At 41.5% G+C, this 24,699-nt stretch overlaps 1 protein-coding gene across 1 annotated transcript; it reads right to left on the bottom strand.

The window, feature by feature from the left end:
- Positions 1-1,609: 1,609 nt before the first annotated feature.
- BHMT (betaine--homocysteine S-methyltransferase) lies at positions 1,610-22,319 on the bottom strand. The gene is made up of 8 exons (XM_007175871.2): positions 22,199-22,319; positions 18,147-18,279; positions 11,535-11,653; positions 10,007-10,198; positions 9,487-9,634; positions 5,793-5,975; positions 4,114-4,342; positions 1,610-2,376 (listed from the first exon to the last, which is right to left on the bottom strand). The coding sequence occupies exons 1-8, from the start codon at positions 22,229-22,231 to the stop codon at positions 2,193-2,195; spliced, it is 1,221 nt and encodes a 406-aa protein (XP_007175933.1). The 5' UTR covers positions 22,232-22,319; the 3' UTR covers positions 1,610-2,192.
- Between the last annotated feature and the right edge of the window lie 2,380 nt (positions 22,320-24,699).

Genomic DNA, 24,699 nt, shown 5'->3' with positions numbered 1-24,699 from the left:
GAGGTCTGCATTGGCTTGGCTCCCTTACTCAAAGGCGCTTTGCTACAGTGTGAATAAGTATCAGGTCATAAACTGCAAACAGTTTACTCAGTGAGTTTACATCGACTCTGAGGAATGCAGGGATCTCTATTTCCTGGCAGGAGGATGAACTCCTTAGTTTTGTGAACCATCTGTCCTGGTTCCATTCTCCTTCTACCAAGAATCCAAGCTAAAGCCATCTTTCCTGGCAGCCTTGCACTAATAAGAAATCCTTCCTGACTTGGCATCCTGCCTTCGGAATCTTACCCTTAAAAGGGAGAGTTTAGACTCTGGATCTCTAAGGTCTCTCTGGCTCTGATTCCATAAAAATATCTTTACCAGTGAGAAATGTCTGTTTAACACAAGGAAGCTTATAGGTATTGAATGAAATTTCCCTTTTAATGAACAAGATTTCTGGAAATAAAATGAATGCACTTGGTGGAGGGATGAATTTCAAAAAAAATTTTCAAAACATGAAATATGCCACTAGGAGTCACTGTTGACATACAGTTTCATTCCAGTGTACCTTCAGTATGTATCTTTCCTCTTGAGGGAAACATTTTTAAAATCAAAAGGTATAAAAATAACTAGGGTTTACAGTGTTTTGCGTGGCAATGAAAGTTCTGAAAAGAATATTAAAGGGGCATCCATCTTACACAGTAGTAGGCTGAATAAAGGTATCTATTACCTATGAATGAAAGTATTAAACCTGATTTGAGAGTGAGAAATGGTAGATAGCAATTGGTAAAAAAAAAAAAAAAAAAGTGACTTTCACTCTTTTCTTATTTCACCTCAGCCATATGCAACCTCTGAGAGTCGTGCTGCTTTGAAAAGAAATTCTGGAAATTCCTTTTCCCTTTAAATACTGCTGCCTTCTCCTTTAAAATTCTAGCATGCTTGTGTCTTTTTAAATAGAAACTGAGTTTACACAAGACTTAGCAAATTATAGAACAGAAATAAGATTCAAATACATCCAAGATAAGTCTCATTGCTCCTTTTATTTTAGTAGCTGAAGAGATTAGAATTTCCAAACAGCTATACCAATCCATGAATGTTTAGAAAGAAGCATGAACTCTTTCCTAATACATTGAGTAGCCATGTTTATTCTAATGCTCTTACTTCAGGCTTGAGCTTACTTCTCAGGCTTGAGCTTTCAGAGTAGATACCACCAGGTAAAAATATAGTTCTCAATCTAGGAACCCCGGATAGAGTTTGGAGAATCTCTTTTTCTTTATTATATATATTTTTTAAAGCTACCAAAGTAACACAAGACCATTGCTCCCCAGTCTTACTGACGGGAGTTATTTAGGTGGATCCAGCCTAGAAAAAGATGGAGAGAGCCTGGGTACCAATCCCTTCTCGGCCTCCCCATTGGTCTGAATGCTTCTTAGTGGTAGAAATGGGTCAGAAAAGAGAGGGAACAACTCTGGAACTCTGAGCTTTGAATGTTTACTGATCAGGTCCCATAGGACTGATTTTCTAAGAAGAAACTTAAAGGAATAGCAAAGTCCCCATAGCTGGTGTCCCATAGCAGTGTTTTTCAATCTGTGGGTCAAAACTCATTAATGGGTCATAAAATCAATTTGAGGGGTCTTAACCAGCATAGTATTTTATTAATGAAATAGGACAGAAAGGAATGGAATAAAAAATACCAGAATGGATCACATTTTATTTCAGTGGTTGTACATGTACTTTACTGGGTCATTATATCAATATAAATTGTGTTTCTTATGAAGGGTCATCTTCAGAGGAGCTTGGAAGTCACTTTCCTATAGCACTTTGTGTGTCCCCGTCTGGTTGCTGAGCCATTTATGATAGCACACATCTCATCCTCCTTACTAGTCTGCAAACTTCTTGAAGTGGGACTAATGTCCAAATTACTTTTCCTTGGCCACAGTGATTTCCTTAATACCGTGTACACGGTGGGTGCTTAGTAAACCTGTTTAATATTTGCTTCTTATTTATTTTGCTTTCAAGTTCTAAATATATACTTTTTTAAATTGTCAAGTACTATTTGTAATTGTTTTGTTCAGCTAATATCAATCTTTACATGTAGGCTGGGGTTCATATAAGCATTGCCTTTTAACCATCTTTTCCTTATTTTTGGAACTGTGGCCCAAACATAGACTTCCAAACATAGAGGAAGTCACTGAAAATGGGTTCCGCTGAGGCTATTATGCAGATCTGAACTTCTGTTTTTCAAAGAGCTCTCTCAGCTGCTGCTCGGTCGTGGCTTCTTTCTGCTGCATAAGCTCGGCTGTTCCTTTGGTCACTCCCCAGGCATCCGGCTTTGACATAGAAGGGTTGTACGGTCTGCCTGAGGCTATCCGAAGATTCTCCCAGTATTCCTTCCTGGCCCTGGGAGAACAAAACACAGCAGAAAACATAATGTCTCTTATGACCTAGCCTCAGAAGTCAGGAGGACTTCTCCCTGAGCTTCCATCTCTAGGTCACTGAGCTAAGACACCTCTGTAGAGCTGTCTTTGGGCTCTTGAGAGTGTGTCCATTGAAACACATTTATCTTTTTTTTCAGGATCTGTAGGTCTAAAGTTACTTTGAATTTCTTCTTTTTACATACACATAGGTTCAAAAGCTAAGAGTTTAGAATAGGGACATTTTCTATCCAAATTACCCTACCTCTCCATCCTCACTTTCTGGCACTCTACTTCCTGAGCCAGCTGAGCCCACGTTTGCTGCTCTCCCCAAAGCCAGTGTTGCTTCTGCACCTCTCACCCTGAGGATCCCGCCTCTGCCTCCTTTCTATTTCCCTTGTCTCCTAGTTCAGGCCTCGCCATGTTTGGTATCTTCCAGCAGAGATTTCCTCCCAGGTTTCCCTGTCTTGAGGCTACTAAAACTTGCAAATCTAACTTTGTCTCGGACCACTTGAGACCCTCCAGGCTCCTCATTGCCTTGGGATGAGGTCATCTAGACCTTGTGAGCATAACAAAGGCCACCTCCTGTTCCTGACCTGTGTCTTTACCAAATTCTGAATCCAATATTCTCAAACTTCTAGTTTCTCAGCACCTTGTTCTCTTGCCACCTCTCAGTGCTTCCCTCTAGGCTGTTCTCCTGTCTGGCAACCTAATTTGTCCTTCACAATTCAGCTCTGGTGTTAGCTCTATGAGAAATTCTTCACCAACCTTCCCACCTTTCCCCCTGTGGGCCATTAGTACAGACTCCACAGCACCTGTGCACATCTTCATCCTTAACTTACCATACCAGTTTGAACTTAGCTGTTTATTTCTCTGCCTACTAGACTGTTACCTCCTTGGGGACAGGCCTGTGCCTTGTCCAGCGTGCTCCCTCAGCATCCACAGCAGTGTCTGACATAGTTGTGCTCAACTAATGTTGGCTGAACAGAGGGAAACTGTTCCCTCTGCTTGGGGTGCATCCTCCGCCCCCTTCTTTATCCCGTGGAAGCCTACTCAGCTCTTCAAAATCCAGCCCCAAAGTCCCTTCTTCTAAATTATCTATGAGGTGGAGATAGTTATTCTCTTCTCTTCATTGTTACTTTTTTATCCATGCCTCTGCTCAATCAGTTAACTACAGTATAATACATCAGCTTTCTTCTCCATTTTCCCCAGTAGACCGTGAGATTCTCTTAGCCAGGGACCACAGCCTTTCATTTCTATATTCCTAGTGCCCTGCACATCGCCTGATGTGAAACTCTGTTTATTGTTCCTCTTCCCCACTGGAATGTAAACTCTGTGCGTAAAGACATTTTTTATCTCATTCACCACTGTCTTCCCAGCTCTAAGGTTCGTGCTTGGCACAGAACAGGCAATTAATATTTGTTGTACTTAAATCCTAACAACGGATTCACTGTTAGTGTCCACCACATGGGCGGTGCTTTCCTAGAGTGTGAAATCACATTTCGTTGCAATTTACATTATTTATATTCTATATTCTTAAAGCTTTCCCCCAAAATCACTCCATAAAGCTACGTTATAAACATCTCTGTGAGAGAATTTAAAGAGGATAACTGATTCTTTATCATTACACAGCAAATAGGCTGCACTTTTTGTAATGACCTCATTTGGACATATTCATAATCTAAATGAGTTTGGTTTGGCAAATACAGTTTAAGGTTCTTACCTTGCTCTAATCCAGGGTTTGGTGTGCATGTCCAAACCACTTCCCCAGCTGCCATGTTTTTCTGAAGCTGGTGGCAAAAATCCCCTTTCCGGGGCCAGCTCCTCTGCAATCGCCCTGATGTGGTAGGGCTCAAATCCACAGCACCCACCTATGTACCTGACCCCAAGGTTGTAGGCCTCTCTGGCATATTTTTGAATATCCCATCTGGTTGCAACTCTGGGCTCCAGTCCTGTAATAAATGACACTCTGCTTAAATTTAAAAATATATATTCAAAACAAACAGCTATAATAAATGTGTAATTTTCAATAAATGAGTTAGATAAGTTGTCAATATTTAGTTCCAAACTCTTAAAAACTATTAGCTATTTTGCATTGACATATCCAATTTTAAATACTGTGACAGCCGGACTTCAAGATGATTCCCAATGATCTCTGCCCTCTGATGTTCTCACCCTTGTGTGGACCCTCCTGTATTATATCAGGCTGGTCTGTGAGACCAATAGAATATGGCAGAAGGGATGGTTTGTGACTTCTGAGGCTAGGTCGTAAGAGACATTATGTTTTCTGCCTTGTTCTCTCCTGGAACCTTCACCCCAGCTGCGGTGTTGTGAGAACACTCAGATACCACAGTGGAAAGTCCCATGAGCCAAGGAGCTGAGGCCTCCAGTCAACAGACAGCAAAAAACTGACCCTGACTCCCAACAGCCAACTGAGAGAGCCTGCAAGTAGATCCCCCAGCTCCCATCAGGCCTTCAGATGACGATAACCCTTGCTAGAGTCTGGATTGCAACCTATTAAGAGACTCTGAGCTAAGCTGCTCCCAAATTCATGACCCACAGCAACTTGAGATATAATAAATATTTGTTGTTTAAAGCCACTAAATTTTGCAATAATTTGTTCTACAGCAATAAATACCACAAATGCCTTGCCGTTCTTCTTCCATGGTTCTTCTAGACTGATTATTTTCCAGGGTCCCTCTAGAATATGGGGTAAGGACCTTAGAATGAAATAGGAGGCTGGCCAGGCTCTGGCCCTGCTCACCCGTGGCTTGATTCTCCAGGTAGACTCACCCCCACTTCCCACACATGCTTTATCCCTCTTCCCAGACTGCAAGTATTCCCCCCCTTCATCTGCTTGGTCTCTTCATTCAAATCTGTTACACAGTAACCCAATGATGGTAACTTCCCTTTGCCCCCCAAACTCAGATATTGCTAGAATATCTGAGCAACATTCAGAATAGGAGAAAAGTATCTTGCCAATAACCTGGTCTAAACCACTTATTTTTTCTGATGAGAAAATTAAGATCTGGGAGAACTAAGAAATGTTGCTAAGGTTCTGCAACTTAGCAACAGAGCTGGAACCAGAAACAGAATCTTCGCTGATCCTACCCAGGAGGGCATCCTTTTTGCCAACTCCAGGTATGACGAATTGGTTGTCTGCCTAGGTGTTGACTCACCTTTGACTTTACATTTAAGTTCAGAGGTCTTTTTTGCTTGCCGGTCCTGTCTTTTCCTAATGTCTAATTTAAAAGTTTTTGGGTTGCAAGGAGAGAAGCTGGGGGCAAGAGATGAGGAGATATGCAGCCATTACTTTACATGATAAAGCTCTATGGCTAGACATTTCTTTGGAATTTGTCAAACATAAAGACCCTGAGATGATTTATAAAACGTCTGTCTTACCAAAGGGGAATTCTGGCAAGTCGATAAATCCCTGTTTGCCGCAGTCGGGAGTGTGGTAGGCCAAGGGCTGACTCATCAGGTGGGCTTTCAGTCCCACAGCCTCCAAGCCTTCTTTCATGAGCTTCACTGTTTGTAAGCTAGTTGTGAGGTCAAAATGGCAGTTCACGCCAACGATGGAAGCTCCTGCAAGTGGGAAGAACATTTGAGCTTTAGGGATTCACCAGGTACCAGTGGGCCCAACTCTCCTCTCACTCAGGGAGCTTTTATTTGGAATGGTGAATTGGAAATATGGCACTGGGTCCCTGCAAACTTATCTTACCCTTGGGCAAGAATGATTAGTAACAGGCAGCAAGTGCTTTCTGCGAACAGTGCTTTGAAGAGTCAGATATAATTGAAGTGTCGTTTATGCACACTTGGCTGGCCATCTTTTTTTGAAAAAAATAATCATTATTAGAGGTTTTTTTAACTTCAAATTTTAGTAGTTGTTAAAAAAAATCATTATTGGAGTGTTCTTTAACTTCAAATTTTAGTAGTCATTTTTTCAATCTTTGACATTATATTTGCAAAGCATGATAATTTTTCACAACTCCCAGCTGCCCCATGGCACCTGTGGTTACCATACCACTCATCTGAGGAATAAGTCAATGTTTCCTTTTATCAGGCCAATTTAATAATATTATTAAGTTTCTTGGGCATAGCAGCAGAATGTAATTTAGGAAAAGGTTTTTCTGAAACTTTCATACAAGTGAAATCATATAGTATGTGTCCTTTCCTGACTGGCTTATTTCACTTAGTACAATGTTTTCAAGGCTCATCCCTGTTGAAGCATGTGTCAGAATTTCATTCCTTTTTATGGCTGAATGATATTCCATTGCGTGTACATACCACATTTTGCTTATCCATTCATTAGTTGGACACTTGGGTTGTCCTCCAAAGAGGACTTTTTTGATGAACTCGTGGCCTAGGATTTTGTAGCTGGGATATAGAGATGCCAAGAACAAGGAAAGGAAAGGCTCTCATTCTGGCCGCAATGAGAGCGGCACAACGTCCAGATTCCAGGAGCAGCAGAGCTGACGCTACACGCTGTGACCTGCAGTGTTCAGTGGCAGGCATCTTAGCGGTCCTCACTGGCCTCGGCCTGCAGTTCGCTCTTCATTTTTGTTCCAATCTGGCCTCACTCCCCATCATTCCTCTGAATCAGTTTTTGTTAAGGGCACCGATGACCTCAATCTTGCCAAATCTAGTAGTCGCTTCTCTCTTCTCATCTTACTCAACGTCTTGGCAGCATTCAACCTCGTGGCACTCTCTCCGTCATCAATACTCCCCTTCTCTTGGCTTCTGAGAACTTCCCCCACTCTCTGAGAGTTGCTCCTGCCTCCCTGGCTGCTTTTTTTTTTTGAGTGTTGTGTGCTGACCCCTCCTCAAGGCTAAACCTTTCAGTCCTGCAGTGTCCCAGGATGCCACTGAGCCATCTTCTCTTCTGCATCTACACTTCCTTTTCAGCCCCAGGCTCTCAATACCATCTATATCCAGACCTCTCCCAAGCTTCTCTCTCTAACCCTGACCTTTCCACTGGGTTCCAGACTGGTATATTCAACAGCTTACTGAACAGGGTCACTTGGATCTTGACTACCTTTTTCTTTTTCTTCTTTTCTCTTTCTTTCTTTCTTTCTTTCTTTCTTTCTTTCTTTCTTTCTTTCTTTCTTTCTTTCCTTCTTTCTTTCTTTCCCTTTCTTTTGCTCCCTCCCTCCCTCCCTTCCTCCCTTCCTTCTTTCCATCCTTCCTTCCTGGTGTTCTGCAGCCACAGTTTCTCTTTCCTTGGTAGATATCATTACATTAATGAAGTAATCATATTTTGGCTATTTATTGGATGTCTATTAGGTATAAAGGTCCTTGTAAGGGGTTTTAGAGAAATATAAATAAAGGACACCAAAGATTTTATAATTTAGCACAGGGCTTCCCAAGGTTTGCTGTATGAAAACAAGGTTCTATGATCAATTAAATTGGGCAGTAGTTATTTACTGTAGTCCCTTCTTGGAGACTGCCAGTATGCACGAACACGTCAAAGCCTCTGAGAAGTTCTGCAGTCAAAAGCCTGCTTAACTTGGCTTAACACAGCATTTTCTATCTGTGTGTAACTGCAGAACCCTATTAACAGTCTCACAGATTAGAAAATGTCATCTGAGGATACGCTAAATGTGCGACACAGCTGCTGAGAGGAGGAAATGATTATTTGGGGTAGGGATGACGATGTAAGGGCACATGGAAGTTGAACTAACATTGGAAGTTGGACTAGATTTGTGAGATGGATATTGACTAAGGACCCATCATGTGCTGGGTGCTGTGCTAGGCACATGGTACTCAGTGCTGAGCCAAGCAGACATAGTCTCTGCCCTCTGGGATTTTACAATCAAGTGAGAGAGCCAGACATTCAAGACATAAACTAAAGAGATAACTGGGGAGTTCTGTGAAGGATATAAACAGGGTAGAGTGAGGTCAAGCACTGTGGCCACTCACTCTGAACAGACTGTCAGGGGAAGGAGTAGATGCAGGCGAAGAATCCCTGCCATTTAACAGTTGGGATGATGAGGGCCTCCTCTGATCATTTTGAAACATATTAATTTGGTTTCTCCCCCCATTTTTAATATGTATAATAAAAAATTAGGATTCTACAATGTCATTCCTAAACCTAAATAATTATTATTAGTGATGAGTATGAAGTGACTGTCATGAAATATTAAGAGTTGGATAAAGATGAGAAATTAAACAATCAGCCAATCAAAATCTCTGTTCCACAGAGTCAGTCAGACTCTTCCACGGACACTGTGTTATTCCTCAGGTTGAAAATGAGGCAGCTTTGAAAACAGTCTGTGAATTTTCCCTAATTGAAATGAAACCCAATATTAGGAATGGAAATTATATAAAAAGATAAATTAGGTGCTCAGTGTCTCATATCAAAGGATTTTTAAATTTATTATGCCAATTACAAAAAGTAAAGCATACCAGTAATTTATGAGAATGGAAAAACTTTGGCAAAGAGGGCAACTGACTTAAAAGTTATTAATGTCTAAAGACCTCAACTTCAGATAATTTAAAATAAAACATAATTTTTCCTAATGTTCCTTTTGATTTACTAAAATTCTTCTCATTTCCAGGTGTTAAACCTTCAGCGTAGGTCTAATTGCCCATTTCAAAAGGCTGGTATGTGTGTGTATGTATTTTTTTTAACATTTTTTTCTCTTTGGGACTCAATAATGATATTATAGATATTCCTAAGAAAGTAAATTAATGGTTTTCCTGTAACGAAAGTAGTATATAGTGATTCATAGATGGACCTGCATTTGTATGTCATTTAAAAGACACACTAGGGGCTTCCCTGGTGGCGCAGTGGTTGAGAATCTGCCTGCCAATGCAGGGGACACGGGTTCGAGCCCTGGTCCAGGAGGATCCCACATGCCACGGAGCAACTAGGCCCGTGGGCCGCAACTACTGAGCCTGCGCGTCTGGAGCCTGTGCTCCGCAGCAAGAGAGGACGCAATAGTGAGAGGCCCGCGCACCGCGATGAAGAGTGGCCCCCGCTTGCTGCAACTAGAGAAAGCCCTTGCACAGAAACGAAGACCCAACACAGCCAAAAAAAAAAAAAAAAAAAAAAAAAAGACACACTAATTGCAAACTGGTCAGAACGCATCATCACCTGCTTTAACCAGACGCACTGCACACTCGCCAGGGGCCACGCCGTGCAAATCTCCCTCTGGGCCGATGCACATGGTCGCTGCCACCGGTTTCCCAGATGCTTTCAAGGCTTCAACTGCCCATACAGCCTCTTCAACGTGTTCAAAATACTGAAATAAGTTAAAGTCAAGATACTTTTAATCTTGTTTCTTCCCAAATAATTTGAAAACTTATCCTACTGCATATTAACTTAATTATCCCCAGATGGGTGTTTTTCAAACTCTGAGTTGTGACCCATTAACATTTTTAAAACAGAATAGAATGGTGATTTCTGCGACTTACAGTCCAAAGGTTTGAAGAACACTATGTTACATTAACTGAATCACATTTAGTTGAAGCCCTAAATTGGAAAAACATTTCAAAACTAAATATTACAGCTACTAGTCATGACTGGTACCTAACCCCACATGGTCCTCATGAGAGTAAAAGGCAGAGAAAATGTCCTAAGTGTCCTCGTCTCATCTTAGATCGTATCTGTTTACCTCTGCGATCAAAAAGTCCACATTCTTCCTCATGAAGACCTCTAACTGTTGCTGGAAGACTTTTTTGACTTCAGTTTCTCTCTTGCAGCTAAGGTACGAAGGTGTCTGGCTCACTCCTCCTGCCACCAAGGCGTCTCCCTCATCAGCCACTTGCCGGGCAATATCACAAGCAGCTTCATTGACTTTCTGCCCCTAAAATGGATGAATTTATGATACATCTACATTTTCATGTGAAATTGAAGCAAAATTGTTATTCAAATGTCCATATCTCAGTTGTATGTTACAATAGTGATTTTATTCCAGAAAAAGACAGTGATGGAATAGTTCAATGCTTTATGGAGTTGAGCAATTTGCAGTAACAACACTGCCAATAACAGTGATTTAAAAAAAAATCTAATGATGGTATTTAGGATATTACATTATACCAAAGATCTGTGAGAGGGTAAAAGTCTTTACATAAAAGGATCCGGTATCCTCCAATGCCTAAGCTGCACTTAGAAGAATACCTAGCAAATAGTGGTGATGATGATAATGATTTGCTTTTATGATTAATAAGAATAAAATTCAATTTAAACTACTACAGAATTCATGACTTTTTGTCATTATGTATTTTCTCAACAGATACACGTATCACAAGTAAGGTCTTTTCTAATTATTTAAACAATAAAAATTGATGTTTGTCCTCAAAAAACCCCAGTACTATAGATCACACAGACTGATGTAATTTTAGAATTCCTTTTTCATTTTAGAGATGAAGAAATTGCTGATTTGATGGGATAAGTAAATGGTTTGCCCAACATCACACAGTTGATTGTAGCTGAGCCTGGAAGATTCTAGGTTCACTGACTCCTAGCATATATGACCTTTCTCCTATACTGTGTCACATTAAAAAATTGTAAAGATGTAAGAGTTTCAGACTTCCCTGGTGGCTCAGTGGTTAAGAATCCACCTGCCAATGCAGGGGACACGGGTTCGAGCCCTGGTCCGGAAAGATCCCACATGCCGCAGAGCAACTAAGCCCACGACCCACAACTACTGAGCTTGTGTGTCACAACTACTGAAGCCCGCGCGCCTAGAGCCCGTGCTCCACAACAAAGAGAAGCCACTGCAATGAGAAGCCCGCGCACTGCAGCAAAGAGTAGCCCATGCTCGCCGCCACTAGAGAAAGCCCGCGGGCAGCAACGAAGACCCAACACAGCCAAAAATAAAATAAATAAATCAATAAATAAAATTTATTTTAAAAAAAGATGTAAGTTTGTAAGGATACTCATTCAGCAACTTAGTCAACAGACTGAGAGAATCATTAATAGTTAAATACTTCTTTGATCTGCTTCATTAAATGCCTTTCTGTTAATTTGGGGGACGCTAGCTAAAACCTAAGAATATTATTCACACATACCTTGTTTCTGTATTGTTTAAAACAAAACAGAACTCTAAAGAGGCTCAACACTTTTCTCTATGAGAGCTTTGGTAATGACACGCGTGTCTACTGTGTCCTTCTAAGAGTGCCACGTATGGTGTTACTCACGGATATTTTCTCTGCAACATAGTTTCCCCTGTTCTCCAGCTTGTCTTCACTGGCGTAGAAGGTGAAGGTCTGCATGACATTCGATCCAGCTCTGAGGAATTCTCGATGAAGCTGGCGAACTGGGAGATTGAATGAGGGAAATGTATTCATTGTTAACAGTTTATTAGTCTGTGATGCTTTCAAAAGGCTCTCAGACAAACAAATATGAAAATATCTGTTTAAATTCCTGGTTGCCTGGCATTTGCTCATCCTGGGGGCTAATGAGAGGTGGATCTGGAGTCTCTTGCCAGGAGGAAGAGATTATCTCTGCCATGGATGTGGGGTGAAGGGAAGAGGGAGGTCCCACAGAGGAGGAATCATCTCAGTGCTTTTGCCAGGCAGAGAAGATGGGGAAGGGCATTCCCTATAGAGGGAACAGCCTGAGCAAAGACAAGGAGGCAAGAAAAGTCTTGGCATTTGGGGGAGTGACAAGCAGTCTGAGTGGCCGGAGTTGAGGATATGCTGGAGAAGTGGTGGGAGATGCGCTTGGAAAGGCGGGCTGTCAGGTAGAGTGTAAAACAGCCTAGCACATCATCCCAAGGAGTCTAGGCGCCAGACCACAGGTATCAGTGTTTGTGTTTTTGTTTTGTTTTTTAATTTATTTTATTTATGTATTTTTGGCTGCGTTGGGTCTTTGCTGCTGCACGCAGGGTTTCTCTAGTTGCGGCAAACAGGGGCTACTCTTTGCTGCGGTGCACGGGCTTCTCACTGCAGTGGCTTCTCTTGTTGCAGAGCACAGGCTCTAGGCACGCAGGCTTCAGTAGTTGTGACATGTGGACTCAGTAGTTATGGCTCACAGGCTCTAGAGCACAGGCTCAGTAGTTGTGGCGCACGGGCTTATTTGCTCCACGGCATGTGGGATCCTCCCGGATCAGGGATCAAACCAGGGTCCCCTGCATTGGCAGGCGGATTCTCAACCACTGCACCACCAGGGAAGCCCAACTCAGTGTTTTTGAAAGATAATTCTGGTAGTAGAGTGAAATAAGTGTTGGAGAAATGTTCGCAATCTAGGTTCATGGGTGAATACCATGTGGCGAAGCTTTCATTGGCTGGAGGAAATATGGTGGGAGATTTCTTTCTTTCTTTTTTTTTTTCCATATAATCAAATGTATGCAATTTAAAGAGTTATCCTTTGCTCTAAAATAGTGGTCCTAAACCTTGGTTGCCCATTAGATATCCTGCAAGCTTTTCAAAAATTATGAATGTTAGTGTCAAATCCACATATATTCTAATTTAATTGGTTTGGGGTAAGGCACAAGCAAGTTTTTTTAAAGGTTTCCCAACTGATTCTTATTTTCAGTTTTGTTGAGAATCACCATTCTAAGAGAGCAGGAGAATGTTTCTTTTATAAAATTATAGTGAGACTTAGATGGTGTTTTGTTTTTGTCAGGAGAAATGACTGGACAGAGTAAGAAATCAACAGTCATATATCGAACCCTAAAATTTATTTTGAAATTTCAGAGACCTATAAAATCTGCAGGTCTGGGAACAACTACATTAGACGCTAGGAAATTATTAGGACACTGGTGTTCTTAGCCCTTCAGAGGCTAAGACTGGAGATTAGTCTGGCATCTTTGCAACCCAGATGCCTAGTAGAGTGCCAAGAACATAGGAAGCTCAGTTTTTGTTTATAAATGGACAAAAAGGTGAGGCCAAAAAAGCTTTTGAATTTCAGAGAATGGATTTCTAAGCTTGAAGCCAAATCTCTGCTTTTAAAATCATGGAACCTTTCGTTCTCAGTGGGAACTTAAAAGCATGCCTAAATTAGGGGGTTTCAAAGTTGTTTTAATTAGCAGCAGAATCAACTGAAAACCCTTATATACAGTCAATCAGATAAACACAGAGTGCTAAGGTTGGAGCAAGGGAGAAGGGACTACAGACTTGGTATCTGGGACAGAATGGTTTATGAATAAGAAGTCCACCCAGCTGGCCCTTTGATGGATTTCCAGAGACTGTAAAAAAAAAAACAAAAACAAAAGCAAAAACCCTGGAATGGTGTGCAAATTGTTTGCATGTATGTACATTGTATAGTGCTCAGAGGGCCTATAATCTTTTATCAGATTTTTTTCAGAGGACAGTGAATCAGAAAGGTGAAGACAACTTTTCACTCTTAATAGATTTGATTATTCCATCATGCTTCTTAAAAATGCCATGCTTCTCAAAGTGTGACCCTACTAGACTCGCTTGGGGACAATTAAAAATTCAGATTCCTCAAACCCCTCCAGACCCAGGGAAACTGAATTCATCGCCAAATTCAAAGCTGATTCCACTGAGTGCAAGAACCACAACTTTTGGCATAAATTTTAGTAGGAGAGTTAGTCTGGTAATTTCTGAATATTCTTTCAATTTCTATTTTCTGTTTCCTCCCATCATAACACTATGAGTCTTCATTGTCTAACCAACAATAGGGTATGACTGGTTCCTACGACAATGATACAACTTATGCTAATTAATTATATTCATTTTATGGCTTTACACTCTTCATTATACTAGTTTTATTTTAGCATCACAGAAGCTAAATATTACCAACTTATGTGTGTGTGTGTTTGTGTGTGTGTGTATGTGTATAAAACATATGACCTAGACATATATGTACAGAGTATAGATATTACCTTGTACATTTACTTGAGAAATGCAAGTCTTTGAAATTCCACAGCAAACTCTAAAAGGTTAAATAAAAATTTGCAGTATTTCTTCAGTGGGATAATAAATTTGCAGTAAAATCATTTGGCAGCAAAATGTCACCTGAACTAATGTGAGGATATTTATAATTGTATCCTATTTAGTGTGGGTAGTCATATATTTTGATGCAAAAAGAGTATTAATGTGTAAAAGAGTATTAGTGTGTTTGATGGGGCGTAGGGGAGCACTTCAGACCCTAATAAGAGCATTATGCAATATGTAGCATATGTAATGTATTAACTTTCTAAAATTCCCACAAATTCTGGATTCTAAGATGCATTTGGCCCCAAAAGGGCTTGGATAAGGAATTGCAGACCTGTAGCATAACCTTCCCTTTCTCACTGCTTCCAGCACTAAAAAGTCAAGTCCAGGCACCAGTCCTACAAAAGTGTTTTGGGTGCCATCCAGTCTACAGGGAAACTTTTCAGGGTCTATATAAATTCTAGTTATTACCCAGTCAAAATTAGAAAAGCACCTGCAAAAACAAATTCATTTGCATAAAGTAGCATGACAATGACCACCGCTCTCATTTAGAGCATGAATGTTTTAAATACATTTCACCGCCCCCCACCCCAGAAAAGGTTAGAAACATCCAAGGTCGTATGAAATGGTTCTTTGAAGATAAGTTACAAGCAGATTTGTCTTTTCTGATGCGTCCTGTAGTCCACTGTGGTTGACAGAGTTTGAACTAGGCACTGGCAGAGCTGAATATAGGGGATTTCAGTCTGTAGCAGAAAGGATTAAACCTAATGACTCAGTATCATGGAGTTTTCATTAATTCTTGAAAAGCAAGGAGCTCCCAGAAGAAAAAGTAGAGCAAATGCTCAATGCATTTAAATAAGCTCAAAATATTCAAGACACAAATGGCCAAGAGATCAAATGTGCTGTTTCTGCATTAATAAAATCAAAGAAAATCGGTATCAGAGCAGATTCTCTTGAGCTCCTCTAATGTGTGACTTTAAAAAAGTAAACGTGACTAACAAAATTGAAATTTCCAGTTTAAACAACAGTCTTATTTTGTTTCCATGGCAGAGTTTGGGCAAAGGTAGTTTATTGTTAATGTCAGTTTGGCACAAGAAATATTTCACTCTGAGTTTAACCCAGCAAGCAGACCTTAAGAAACAAACCATAGATATATTAGAAATCCTTACTCTCAGGTCTTAATTATGCCATTGTGTTCCTTACATCCCTTCAACACAATGCTTCTGAAAGTGGGGTTTACTTTGACATCATTTGGAGACAAGTATTATAAATATGCAGGTTCCTGGACCCATCACAAACCTAATGAAACCAAATCTATAAGTGGGGCCTGGGAATTTATTATTTTTAACAAACTCTGCTGGTGAAACTAAAATTTGAGAACTCTTGTTGGTTTAGCTTCCAAAGCTTACTAATTTCATTTTTTTTTAAGGGTACAACACAGTATTATTTCTACTTTTATTTGGAAATATAAAAGTTGCATACATTTGCTAGGTTTCATAGTGTGACTATGGCTCTTTTACTTTGGATACTTTTTAGGGACAGTGTGATTTGAATACATTTCTGTACTTCTCTAGCAGTAATAGATTAATACAACCAAGAATATTATCAAGAGAGGAAGCAACTCACTCAAGTTAATAACAATAGCGAATAGTTGTAGTGTTTAACATGAGCCAGGCACTCTTTTGAACAATGCACATATAATTTATTTAATCCTCATAACAACTTTATGAGGTAGATGTCAATATTATCTTGGTTTTCTTAGCTAAGTAATTTCCCCAAGGCCACACAGCCTAGTGGCTGTGTCAGGATCTGATCCAGTTTGTCTGGATCCAGAGTCTGTACTGGATCTCAAAGCTGTACTGTCTCTCAGTTTATGTTCTTCGTTAGTTTCCATCCTTCATCACTGAGTTCATTGGAATACGCTCTTCTTTAACATAAAAAACATCTGTTTATTATCTTATACAATATTCACAAGAACTCTGGTTTCCTCTGAAAGATTTAAATTCTTTCAAAGTGTTGGTTGCTGACGGCTCCTGGCTGAGACCCTTCCTAGGAAGTACCCTAGGCCAAAGGGCACTCCTTTGCCCAGGATTAAGCCCTCTCCTGGAGGAGGGGAGGGCTGACAGCTTGTGCGCAGGGCTTGGTCTGTTAGTAGGGGGAAAACACAAAGACCTAGCCCCCTTGCCTCAATTTGGAACAACTCTGAGGGGCCTGTGCAATTCCAGAGCTCCCTGAGAGATTGGCTGGGCTCTCTGTTACAGCTCTTCACAGCTTAGTTCCGGTTCCTCCCTTTGCCCAATCCTGCTTCCCTCAGTCCCTTAGTTCACTCCCAAGAGTAGAACTCTTGGGCACAACTCTCTACTTCATCATGTGTTTTCTGAGTGGTCTGACCTGCAAGAGTTGAAGCCAGAACTAGTCATAGGAAATAACTCTGAAGGCATCATTTTAGAGTCAGATCTCCTTCTGACTAGCTAGTAATGAGCACCCACACATCACAGGTAATGGAGCTCCCAGTATGCTCTAGGGGTGCAACTATTAAAACTTCAACCTGTAGTGAACTAGGATGAGATGCCCTTGGAAGGGAATGCACTTGCCGGTACACTATCTCAGATGTTTGAGAGGTTCAGGGGAAGTAGTAACTATAAGGACTCTGGAATTAGATGGCTATTGTTGGGTACCACCAAAGTACTGGAGAAAGACAATGAAAGGCTACAGGTGGGTCATCACCGATTTCAGGCAATGTGTGAAAGTCTGAGGATCTTCTGGGTGGTATGTAAAGAAACTCAATTCCTGTTGCTAGAGAACAGAAAAACTGAGGCTCTGGTCCAGGACTAAACTACATAGGGAGCAGAGTTCCAAAGTTCCAGAGTTCTCAACTGGGAAAGCATTCTATTGCCAAAAGTTAGGGTCTGATTAGGAAGAAATGGGACCCTCAGATCTGGAATAAAGACATATGGGTGGATTAACCCATCAGCCTTGAAAACCTGCATCCCTCAGAACTCCATGGGCCTGCAAAAGTGGCCCATTCCTCCCTTTTAAAGATTAAATCTTCGCTATTGCTTGAGGATGATACAGAGGCCTTAAAAGACAGCATTTATCCCCTTCAGATTGCATCCTACCTCCCCTCCTGTCCATAAAAGATTTGTGGTCAAAAAAGTAAAGTGAGAATAAGGTTTGTGGGTGCAGGTGCCGGTTAGGTAGGTAGTTGAACAGGGTGGCGCTAGTATACAATGAATTTAACTAGTTGGCAGATACATAATGGAAGAGGGCTTATCTGCAAGATGGTGATTGATGCTGTATCATGGAACTTACAGTGGGTTAAGGAGGGAATGTGGACTTGTGGGGGAGAATTGCTAAAACACACTAAAATGATAGAGCCAGGGTCATGATGAGATTGAAGAATAGGAGCACTAGAGAAAGTGAGCAGAAAAGATAGGAGGGGGTGGTCAGAGAATGTGGTATTTGTCCTTGAGATTTCAGAGGTGGACAGCTATTGGCGATGGTGAGGTCTAGGAGAGGGTTGCTAAGGTGGGAATGGAGGAAAAGTTTGCTGGAGATGAGGAGGAGATCAAGGCACTAACAGGAAGAGTACTGGATGGATCACATGTATGGGTGTTGAAGTCAACTAGAGTGTTGAAGAAGGGAGGGGCAGAGAAAGGCAGTGAGCCAGGTTCTAGACTCATCTAGAGTGAGGATCAGGAAACAAGAGGTAGATATAGGTGACAGCAACAGGCCATTGGTACTTACCCAACAGGCAAATCTGTACTTATGTACCTAGCACAGTGCCCAGCAGGCAATAATAAATATTTGGATAACACGGCATGAATGTATCTGTTTGATGGCATGCTTCTAGACTTGGGTCAACATAGTGGTCTTTTATGAGAGCTTAGAATATAGCTGTGTACCAACCTGCTTCTGGGTGTTCCACAGCAGCTTCTGGGGTCCAGGGCCCTGCCTTCACATAGCCCCTCTTCTCCAGTGCAAAGACAAAACCTCCATCTCCAATCACGACCTCTCCAGAGTTTAACCGTTCTAGGATGCCCTAAAATTACAGAAGAGGAGGAAGAAAGTTGTTACTTGAATTTTTAAGACAATTTTCTACCTTTAGAACTTTTGCTGTCATATTCTTGAGAAGTATGATTTCTTTAGAATTCTCAGAAAAGATATATTTTATACAGAAATTTGTGACTATAAGGAGAATCACCAGAATGCTAATATATTGAAAGTTTGTGTATCCATGTGTATGTGACAGGGATGGGGTCTTTCAGAACACATTAAAGAGTATTTGAAGAATATTGTGGGAGGATGTTATGTTTGAATAAATATCTTCAGAGGGGTTAAATGAAAAGGTTTTGTTGTAAAGCCTCAAATAAATACTTAAGCACACCTTCTTAAAAATGGTGATTGTTAGTCTTTCTTCTTATTCTATCAATAAACTAAAGAGAGGATTGTATTTTATAAAGAAGTTGAAGTGGCATACAATGCTATTAAGGCATTTTGAGACTGAAAAGTCAAAAGATATTTGGTGAAGACAGAAGGAAGGAGATACTACCACAAAGATGGCCAAATCAATACCTCCATACCTATTCCATTTACAGTACTATGCAGTAATTACCCTGGTGTTAATAGAGAAATTTTGAACTTAATATTTTTAAAGGGCTTTGTAAATTAGAAAGTAATTTTCTAGTGTAACCATTTTTTTTTAATTTCAAAAAATCATAGCCTTTAAAAATAAAAGGTACCCTAATTCAATTTAGGTCACTCTGATTTTACAAATAAAGAATTAAGGTCCAGAGTCTCTGAGTAATTTATACACGGTCTCCCAGGTGCAGTGTATAGGGCCTCCTGATTCTTTTGTCCTTCATGGTATCTAGATTTGATTTTAAATGGGGGTGGGGAGGGTGAGATAGCCCTGCAAAGGCCATGTAAAGTAATAACTTGGAATGTACTTACCTGTTGCGTTCCATTTGTTACTAATAATGGTTGACAAAACAAATGCTGATATAACAAGGGTTACAAATTCTGTGAGAGACATTCGTAGGCTTTTCTATCTTAGGTCCTCACCAACTTCTGCCTCTCTCCCACACCATTTCGACAACTGGTGCTTGGAGAAAAGAAACATCTGACATTTCTACCTTAAAGCAGTAAAATAGGAGGACTATGCTGTATATTCCTGAATAGCCCTTCCATATAGAAAAAATGTCAAGTATACAAGTCCATGAGATAACAAATACAAAAATATAGAATTGATCACATATAATTTTGAAATCCAAATACCTGTCATGATTACAATGTGTCTAAATGTCACATTTTAGATTGACACATATACACTAATATGTATAAAACAGATAACTAATAAGAACCTGCTGTATAAAAAAATAGATAAAATAAAATTCCAAAAAAAAGTCACATTTTAAAGCTACAACTTTGATCGTTAGGACCCAATTAACAAGAAAAATAGATATATTGCTAGTCGGTGCAGTTGTATAAAAACATGAACAACAGTCAAATAAATGAGATATGACTGGCCACTAATTTTCATTTGGGTGAAATAATTCATGATATTTTGTTCAGTCACCTAGCAACTCTCATTGGACTCTTGTGTGTGTTTTCAAACTTCAGTAGCACAACACTTAAATGCACAGCATAGCTAAGAATCTGATATTTGGTGGCAGAGTGGCTAGTGGTGATTCAATTACCATGCTGTACATTAGTTTATTGAACAATTACATCAGGAAGAACACTCTCTTAGATTCTACTGCATTTTTTTTTTTAAAGGATTTTCTTATTTATTTATTTATTTATTTATTTATTTTTGGCTGTGTTGGGTCTTCGGTTCGTGCGAGGGCTTTCTCCAGTTGCGGCAAGCGGGGGCCACTCTTCATCGCGGTGCGGGGACTGCTCTTCATCGCGGTGCGCGGGCCTTTCTCTATCGCGGCCCCTCCCGTCACGGGGCACAGGCTCCAGACGCGCAGGCTCAGCAATTGTGGCTCACGGGCCCAGCTGCTCCGTGGCATGTGGGATCTTCCCAGACCAGGGCTCGAACCCGTGTCCCCTGCATTAGCAGGCAGATTCTCAACCACTGCGCCACCAGGGAAGCCCCCTACTGCATTTTTAAATTACCTGAACTTCAGACTTTTTTGTTCCTAAGCTAAGTGGCTTTTTTTTTTTAATGGAATGTGCTATGAGAAAATGTCAAGATATTGTTTGTGAAAAAGTGTTGCAAAGGAATATGTGTAATATCAGACTTTTTGTTTAAAAAGTACATATTTGCCTAGACAATAAACTAGCAGAATATACAGCAAAATGTAGCAGACACTGTTCTTAGTGTTTTTCCTAGTTGTTTACAATGAACATGTGTTAGTTTTGTAACATATGTTTTAATTTTAATCAGAAGTATAGAAGTATTTTTGTCCATATTTTAACAGTGACATAGGCATGGAAACAAGGTTACCAAAGAAACTTTTTTTTTTCTTCCCATCTTATGTCCATCTGTTGCTAAAATAATCCTTTAAAATGTTTCATTTTGTGAGTTTGAGTCTGGGGAAGTGGATTAGGATTTATGGCAATGTAAATCGGGCCAAACCCCCCCCCCAAAATTTTAAATCTCTATGGGAATCATCCTTTCCAGCCTACATCAACTATTCCTTCAGTAGATGTATGGATTGGCAAAATTCTCCACCTAACTGAACAGGTGACAGCCTATAATCGATTGCCATCTCAGCATCTTAAATCCTGGGACTGCATGGCATTTAAAAAATTTAATTGAATTAGTTTTTTCCCTTGTGTGGAGGTCTTTTTAATTTGAGGCAGGGTCATCCCTTTAGAAACTAGGTGCAGCCCATTTCTAAAGGGATGGCTGGCAATGAATTTGGGAGGTGGCCCTGCCCCCATGGTCCTTACAGCTGCAGGAGTACAGTCGGCCTGGCCCTGTCTCCTTCGCTGCCATTCCCTGGGCCTCTGTCTGCCAGGCATGGAGTTGGGTGCTTTGACACCCAAGGGGCAAGCACTTTCCCTACTCCCTCCGTCCTTCTCTTCCCACTCCTAACCATAGTCCTACTATCAGTGCATCCATCCATCCATTCATCCATCCATCTCCGCCCCCCGCCCTCCCCCCTGCCCCCCACCCCCGCCACTCCCCCCCCACCCCCATAACTAGACGAAGGCCCACAATCTGGACTGAAACACTCGTCCCCAGGGAAGGGCGGGCTTGTTACTGGGTTTTTATTTTTAAAACTTATTAACAGTCCTTCCTCAATATCTTACGGCCATTGTGCTTAATTTTTCTGAAACTGTCTTTTCGAGGCCCGCACGGTGCACTGTCCTGTGATCGCTGAAACCAAACTGCGGGATGAAAACTTACATCAACCAGACAACGCCAGAGCCTTAGGGCTGCGGCGGGGCGGGCTGGTGGGTGCAGCGAGAACCCTGCAAGGTAGGGGCCCTGAGACCCTAGGCGCCTGTGAGGGCGCGGGCGGGAAACGGTGGGAGCCCGGGCGCGCGCCTCCCTGCCCTGCAAGCGCGGGGCGTCAAGGGGCGAGAGCGGGGGCACGGACACAGACCCCAGAGGAGCCCGGGGCACGCAGCAGGGCGACCCCGAGTCCCACCGCCGTGGGGCAGGGAAGTCGCACCTGTGGGTCTGGGAGCCGCATCTTGGGGGAGTGCTCTGGTCTTGGGGTGCGGGACTCAGAAGACGCTGGGAGTCTCAGCGCTTTGGGGGCGCTCTGAAGTTGGGGGTCACATAGTTCTAGAGGGCGCTCTGGTCAGGGGGCAGGAGTGGGGACTCAGAGGCGCCTTGGGGTCCTGCAGCAGAAGTTCTGGGGGGCCTTCTGGTCACAGTAAGGCTCTAAGGGCTCCTCTGCGCTCCCCGCGGCTGAGATGCGATGCGGGGCTGGTTTGTGGATCGAAACTCAGAGCCTTGGCCGGGATGGACAGCGCCCTTGGGTCCCCTGCAGACTCACCTTTTTGGCCTTTTTGCCCCCAACTGGTGCCATCTTCGTGGCGTCCCGGACAGACGGTCCTTCACACGGATGAGGACCGGAGAGGTGAGCGTTTCCCCCTGCGAAGCCCGGAGCTGCACGGCGGCTGCAGCCGGGCTCTTTATACCCGCTGCTCCCGCGGGGTGGGTTTCCCCACCCCCGGTGCGGTCCAACGCGGGCCTCGGGCGGGGAACACGCCCACCAGCCCTTGATCCCGGCCTGTCGCTGCTTGGGAACCTGCGTAAGGAGGAGGTGATCGAGATTGTTCTGCCAAAATGGGTGAAACCATCCAGAAGTAAAATAGTAATAATAGTAATAATGCTGCCACTCGCTCAGGTTTCAGACGTACGGGTGCCCGGCCCTTCTTTTCCCCTCGCGGGTCCCCGACCCTGATTTCTCCCTTGCCTGGGATCGTGTATCATTACTTCCTTAAGTCGCTAGGCCAGACCCCTAAGAATTCCATCCAATGCCCAAATATTTGTCAAAGGCTGAGGATACAAGATTATTGAATGAGGAGGCTTGCAGTTCTTGGAAGAACTTCAGCCTAAAGTGTGACCTCCTGTGTGATACCCACCCAGTGGATATGTATCCGAACAAAATATGACATTTACAGAAGGGTCCGATACTGACCCTGCATTAGTGTGTGTGTGTGTGTGTGTGTGTGTTCAAAATGAACTTTGCCCTTATATCCAAACATGCCTTACAGTTTCTAATAATATCTTTGCAATATTTAACAAGGACAAGCACTTAACGTTTATATATGACAGTGGAAATGTACTTTAGAGACTTCAAAATTCAGCGTGAAAACTGTGTATAAAAACGAATAGGCATTAGAGAAACTGGAGGAAAATAGAAATGTTAATAGCAGTTATCTATTGATGGTAGAGTTAGGTCTTGCTTTTATTTTATTCATTATGTTTTACTGTATTTTCCAAACTTTCTTTACAGTGAGAACACATTGACATTTTAAAAATTTTAAATTTAATATATTTATTTTTTTATGCAGCAGGTTCTTATTAGTTATCTATTTTATACATATTAGTGTATATATGTCAATCCCAGTCTCCCAGTTCATCACACCACCACCACCCCCCCAGAACACATTGGCTTTAAAATAATGAAACCATTACTTTAGAAAAATGTACAACATGACAGTAAATAGCCTAGAGAACAACTAAAAAGTCTGAAGTAGAGTTCAGAACCTTTTACCCAAATACATAAAAGCACACAAGGAAATTTTGTATGTGGAACAATAACCTCTCTTTCAACAAATGCAAAGAAGGAAATTACTGTAGCAAGTGATGAATTAATACAAATTTAGTTGCTAAAATTAGGTGCACTTGAGATAAAACTGAGAAATTAGAAAAGTCCTTTTGCTTCAGGTAATTGTCAAGTTTAAAATGGAAAAAAAGGGAAGGATGATGGATGCATATATTGTAATGCAAATGATCTATTATTTCACCTCTCAGGCAAGAACGAGGCGTGAGGTAATGTGGGCATCCTTCACAGTGCCTAGATTTTCGACCATGAAAGCATTGGAGTATATGAGTAGGTAACAGTTCAGTTATTTAATACCTCAACTATGTATATTACTGATATTAACCAGGTGAGTATGGGTGAGACGAGCAGGTTCAGGCTGAGTCTAGTTAGGGCTGCAGAGAGCAGTTGCGGTGGTGGGTACTAGTCGCTAGGGGGCAGTATCAGGGCTCGACAGTAAAAAACTGAAAGCAGCCGTTCTCAATTTCACAGTTCGTCCACTTTCAGCAAAACTCAGGAGAGATTTTAAACTAGCAACATTTAATTTAAAAATGAATTGCGAATTTTTAGTAGATAATATAGACACATGGCAAAAATGTTGAAGTCTTTCCCCAGCTGCTGTTCCCAGGTTAAGTCCTCCCTGGAGATAACCACTGTTACCTGTTAACTATTCTTCTAGAACTCTGTGCCTATGTAAGTGTATACATGTATAGGTAAGGATTTGTATTTAAATGTAGGGAATTTAATTTATTTAGTCACTTATCCACCTCCACCTTTTCTAAAATGATTAATAGGCAGCTGTTGAAATAATTTTGTTTTTCTTCACCTTCTCAGTTTGTTCTACCTCCACTCCCCCACACCAATGGGGTCCATTAAAAAAATTCATGCACCTACTATTTCCGTAATAGCTAATAATATCCACAGCTCACTGAGTGCTTACTATGTGCCAGGCGCTACAGTAAGCCTTTTACATATGCAATATTATTTACTCCTCACAATTCTGTGAGGTAGACACCCCCTCTTTGTCCTCAAGAACCATGAACTCAGGGAGATATAGAAGAGTTATCAGAGTGATCTCTGAAGGCCCTGTGCCCCATTTCCAAAGTACAAAGTACTAAGGTGGCTTGGATGCCACCTGGGGAGTAAGTTCTGTAGTAACTGTTCAGAGGCTGTCCATGTTCTCTGTTCTCTGCTAGAGCAGTGAGATGAGGAAGGTCAAATAGCAC

The sequence above is a fragment of the Balaenoptera acutorostrata genome, chromosome 2 (genome assembly GCF_949987535.1).
Source record: "Balaenoptera acutorostrata chromosome 2, mBalAcu1.1, whole genome shotgun sequence".
NCBI lineage: Eukaryota > Metazoa > Chordata > Mammalia > Artiodactyla > Balaenopteridae > Balaenoptera > Balaenoptera acutorostrata.
The sequence above is the reverse complement of the archived record's forward strand: the minus strand, read 5'-3'. Positions and strand labels throughout refer to the sequence as shown.

Bases quoted from the DNA above. Each gene is read 5' to 3' on its own strand.
- BHMT (XM_007175871.2), bottom strand. From the start codon at position 22,231: ATGGCACCAGTTGGGGGCAAAAAGGCCAAAAAG. The intron at 18,280-22,198 runs GTGAGTCTGCAG...CTGTAATTTTAG, and splicing joins GGGGCAAAAAGGCCAAAAAG to GGCATCCTAGAACGGTTAAA. The intron at 9,635-10,006 runs GTAAACAGATAC...AACTTATTTCAG, and splicing joins TGGACTTTTTGATCGCAGAG to TATTTTGAACACGTTGAAGA.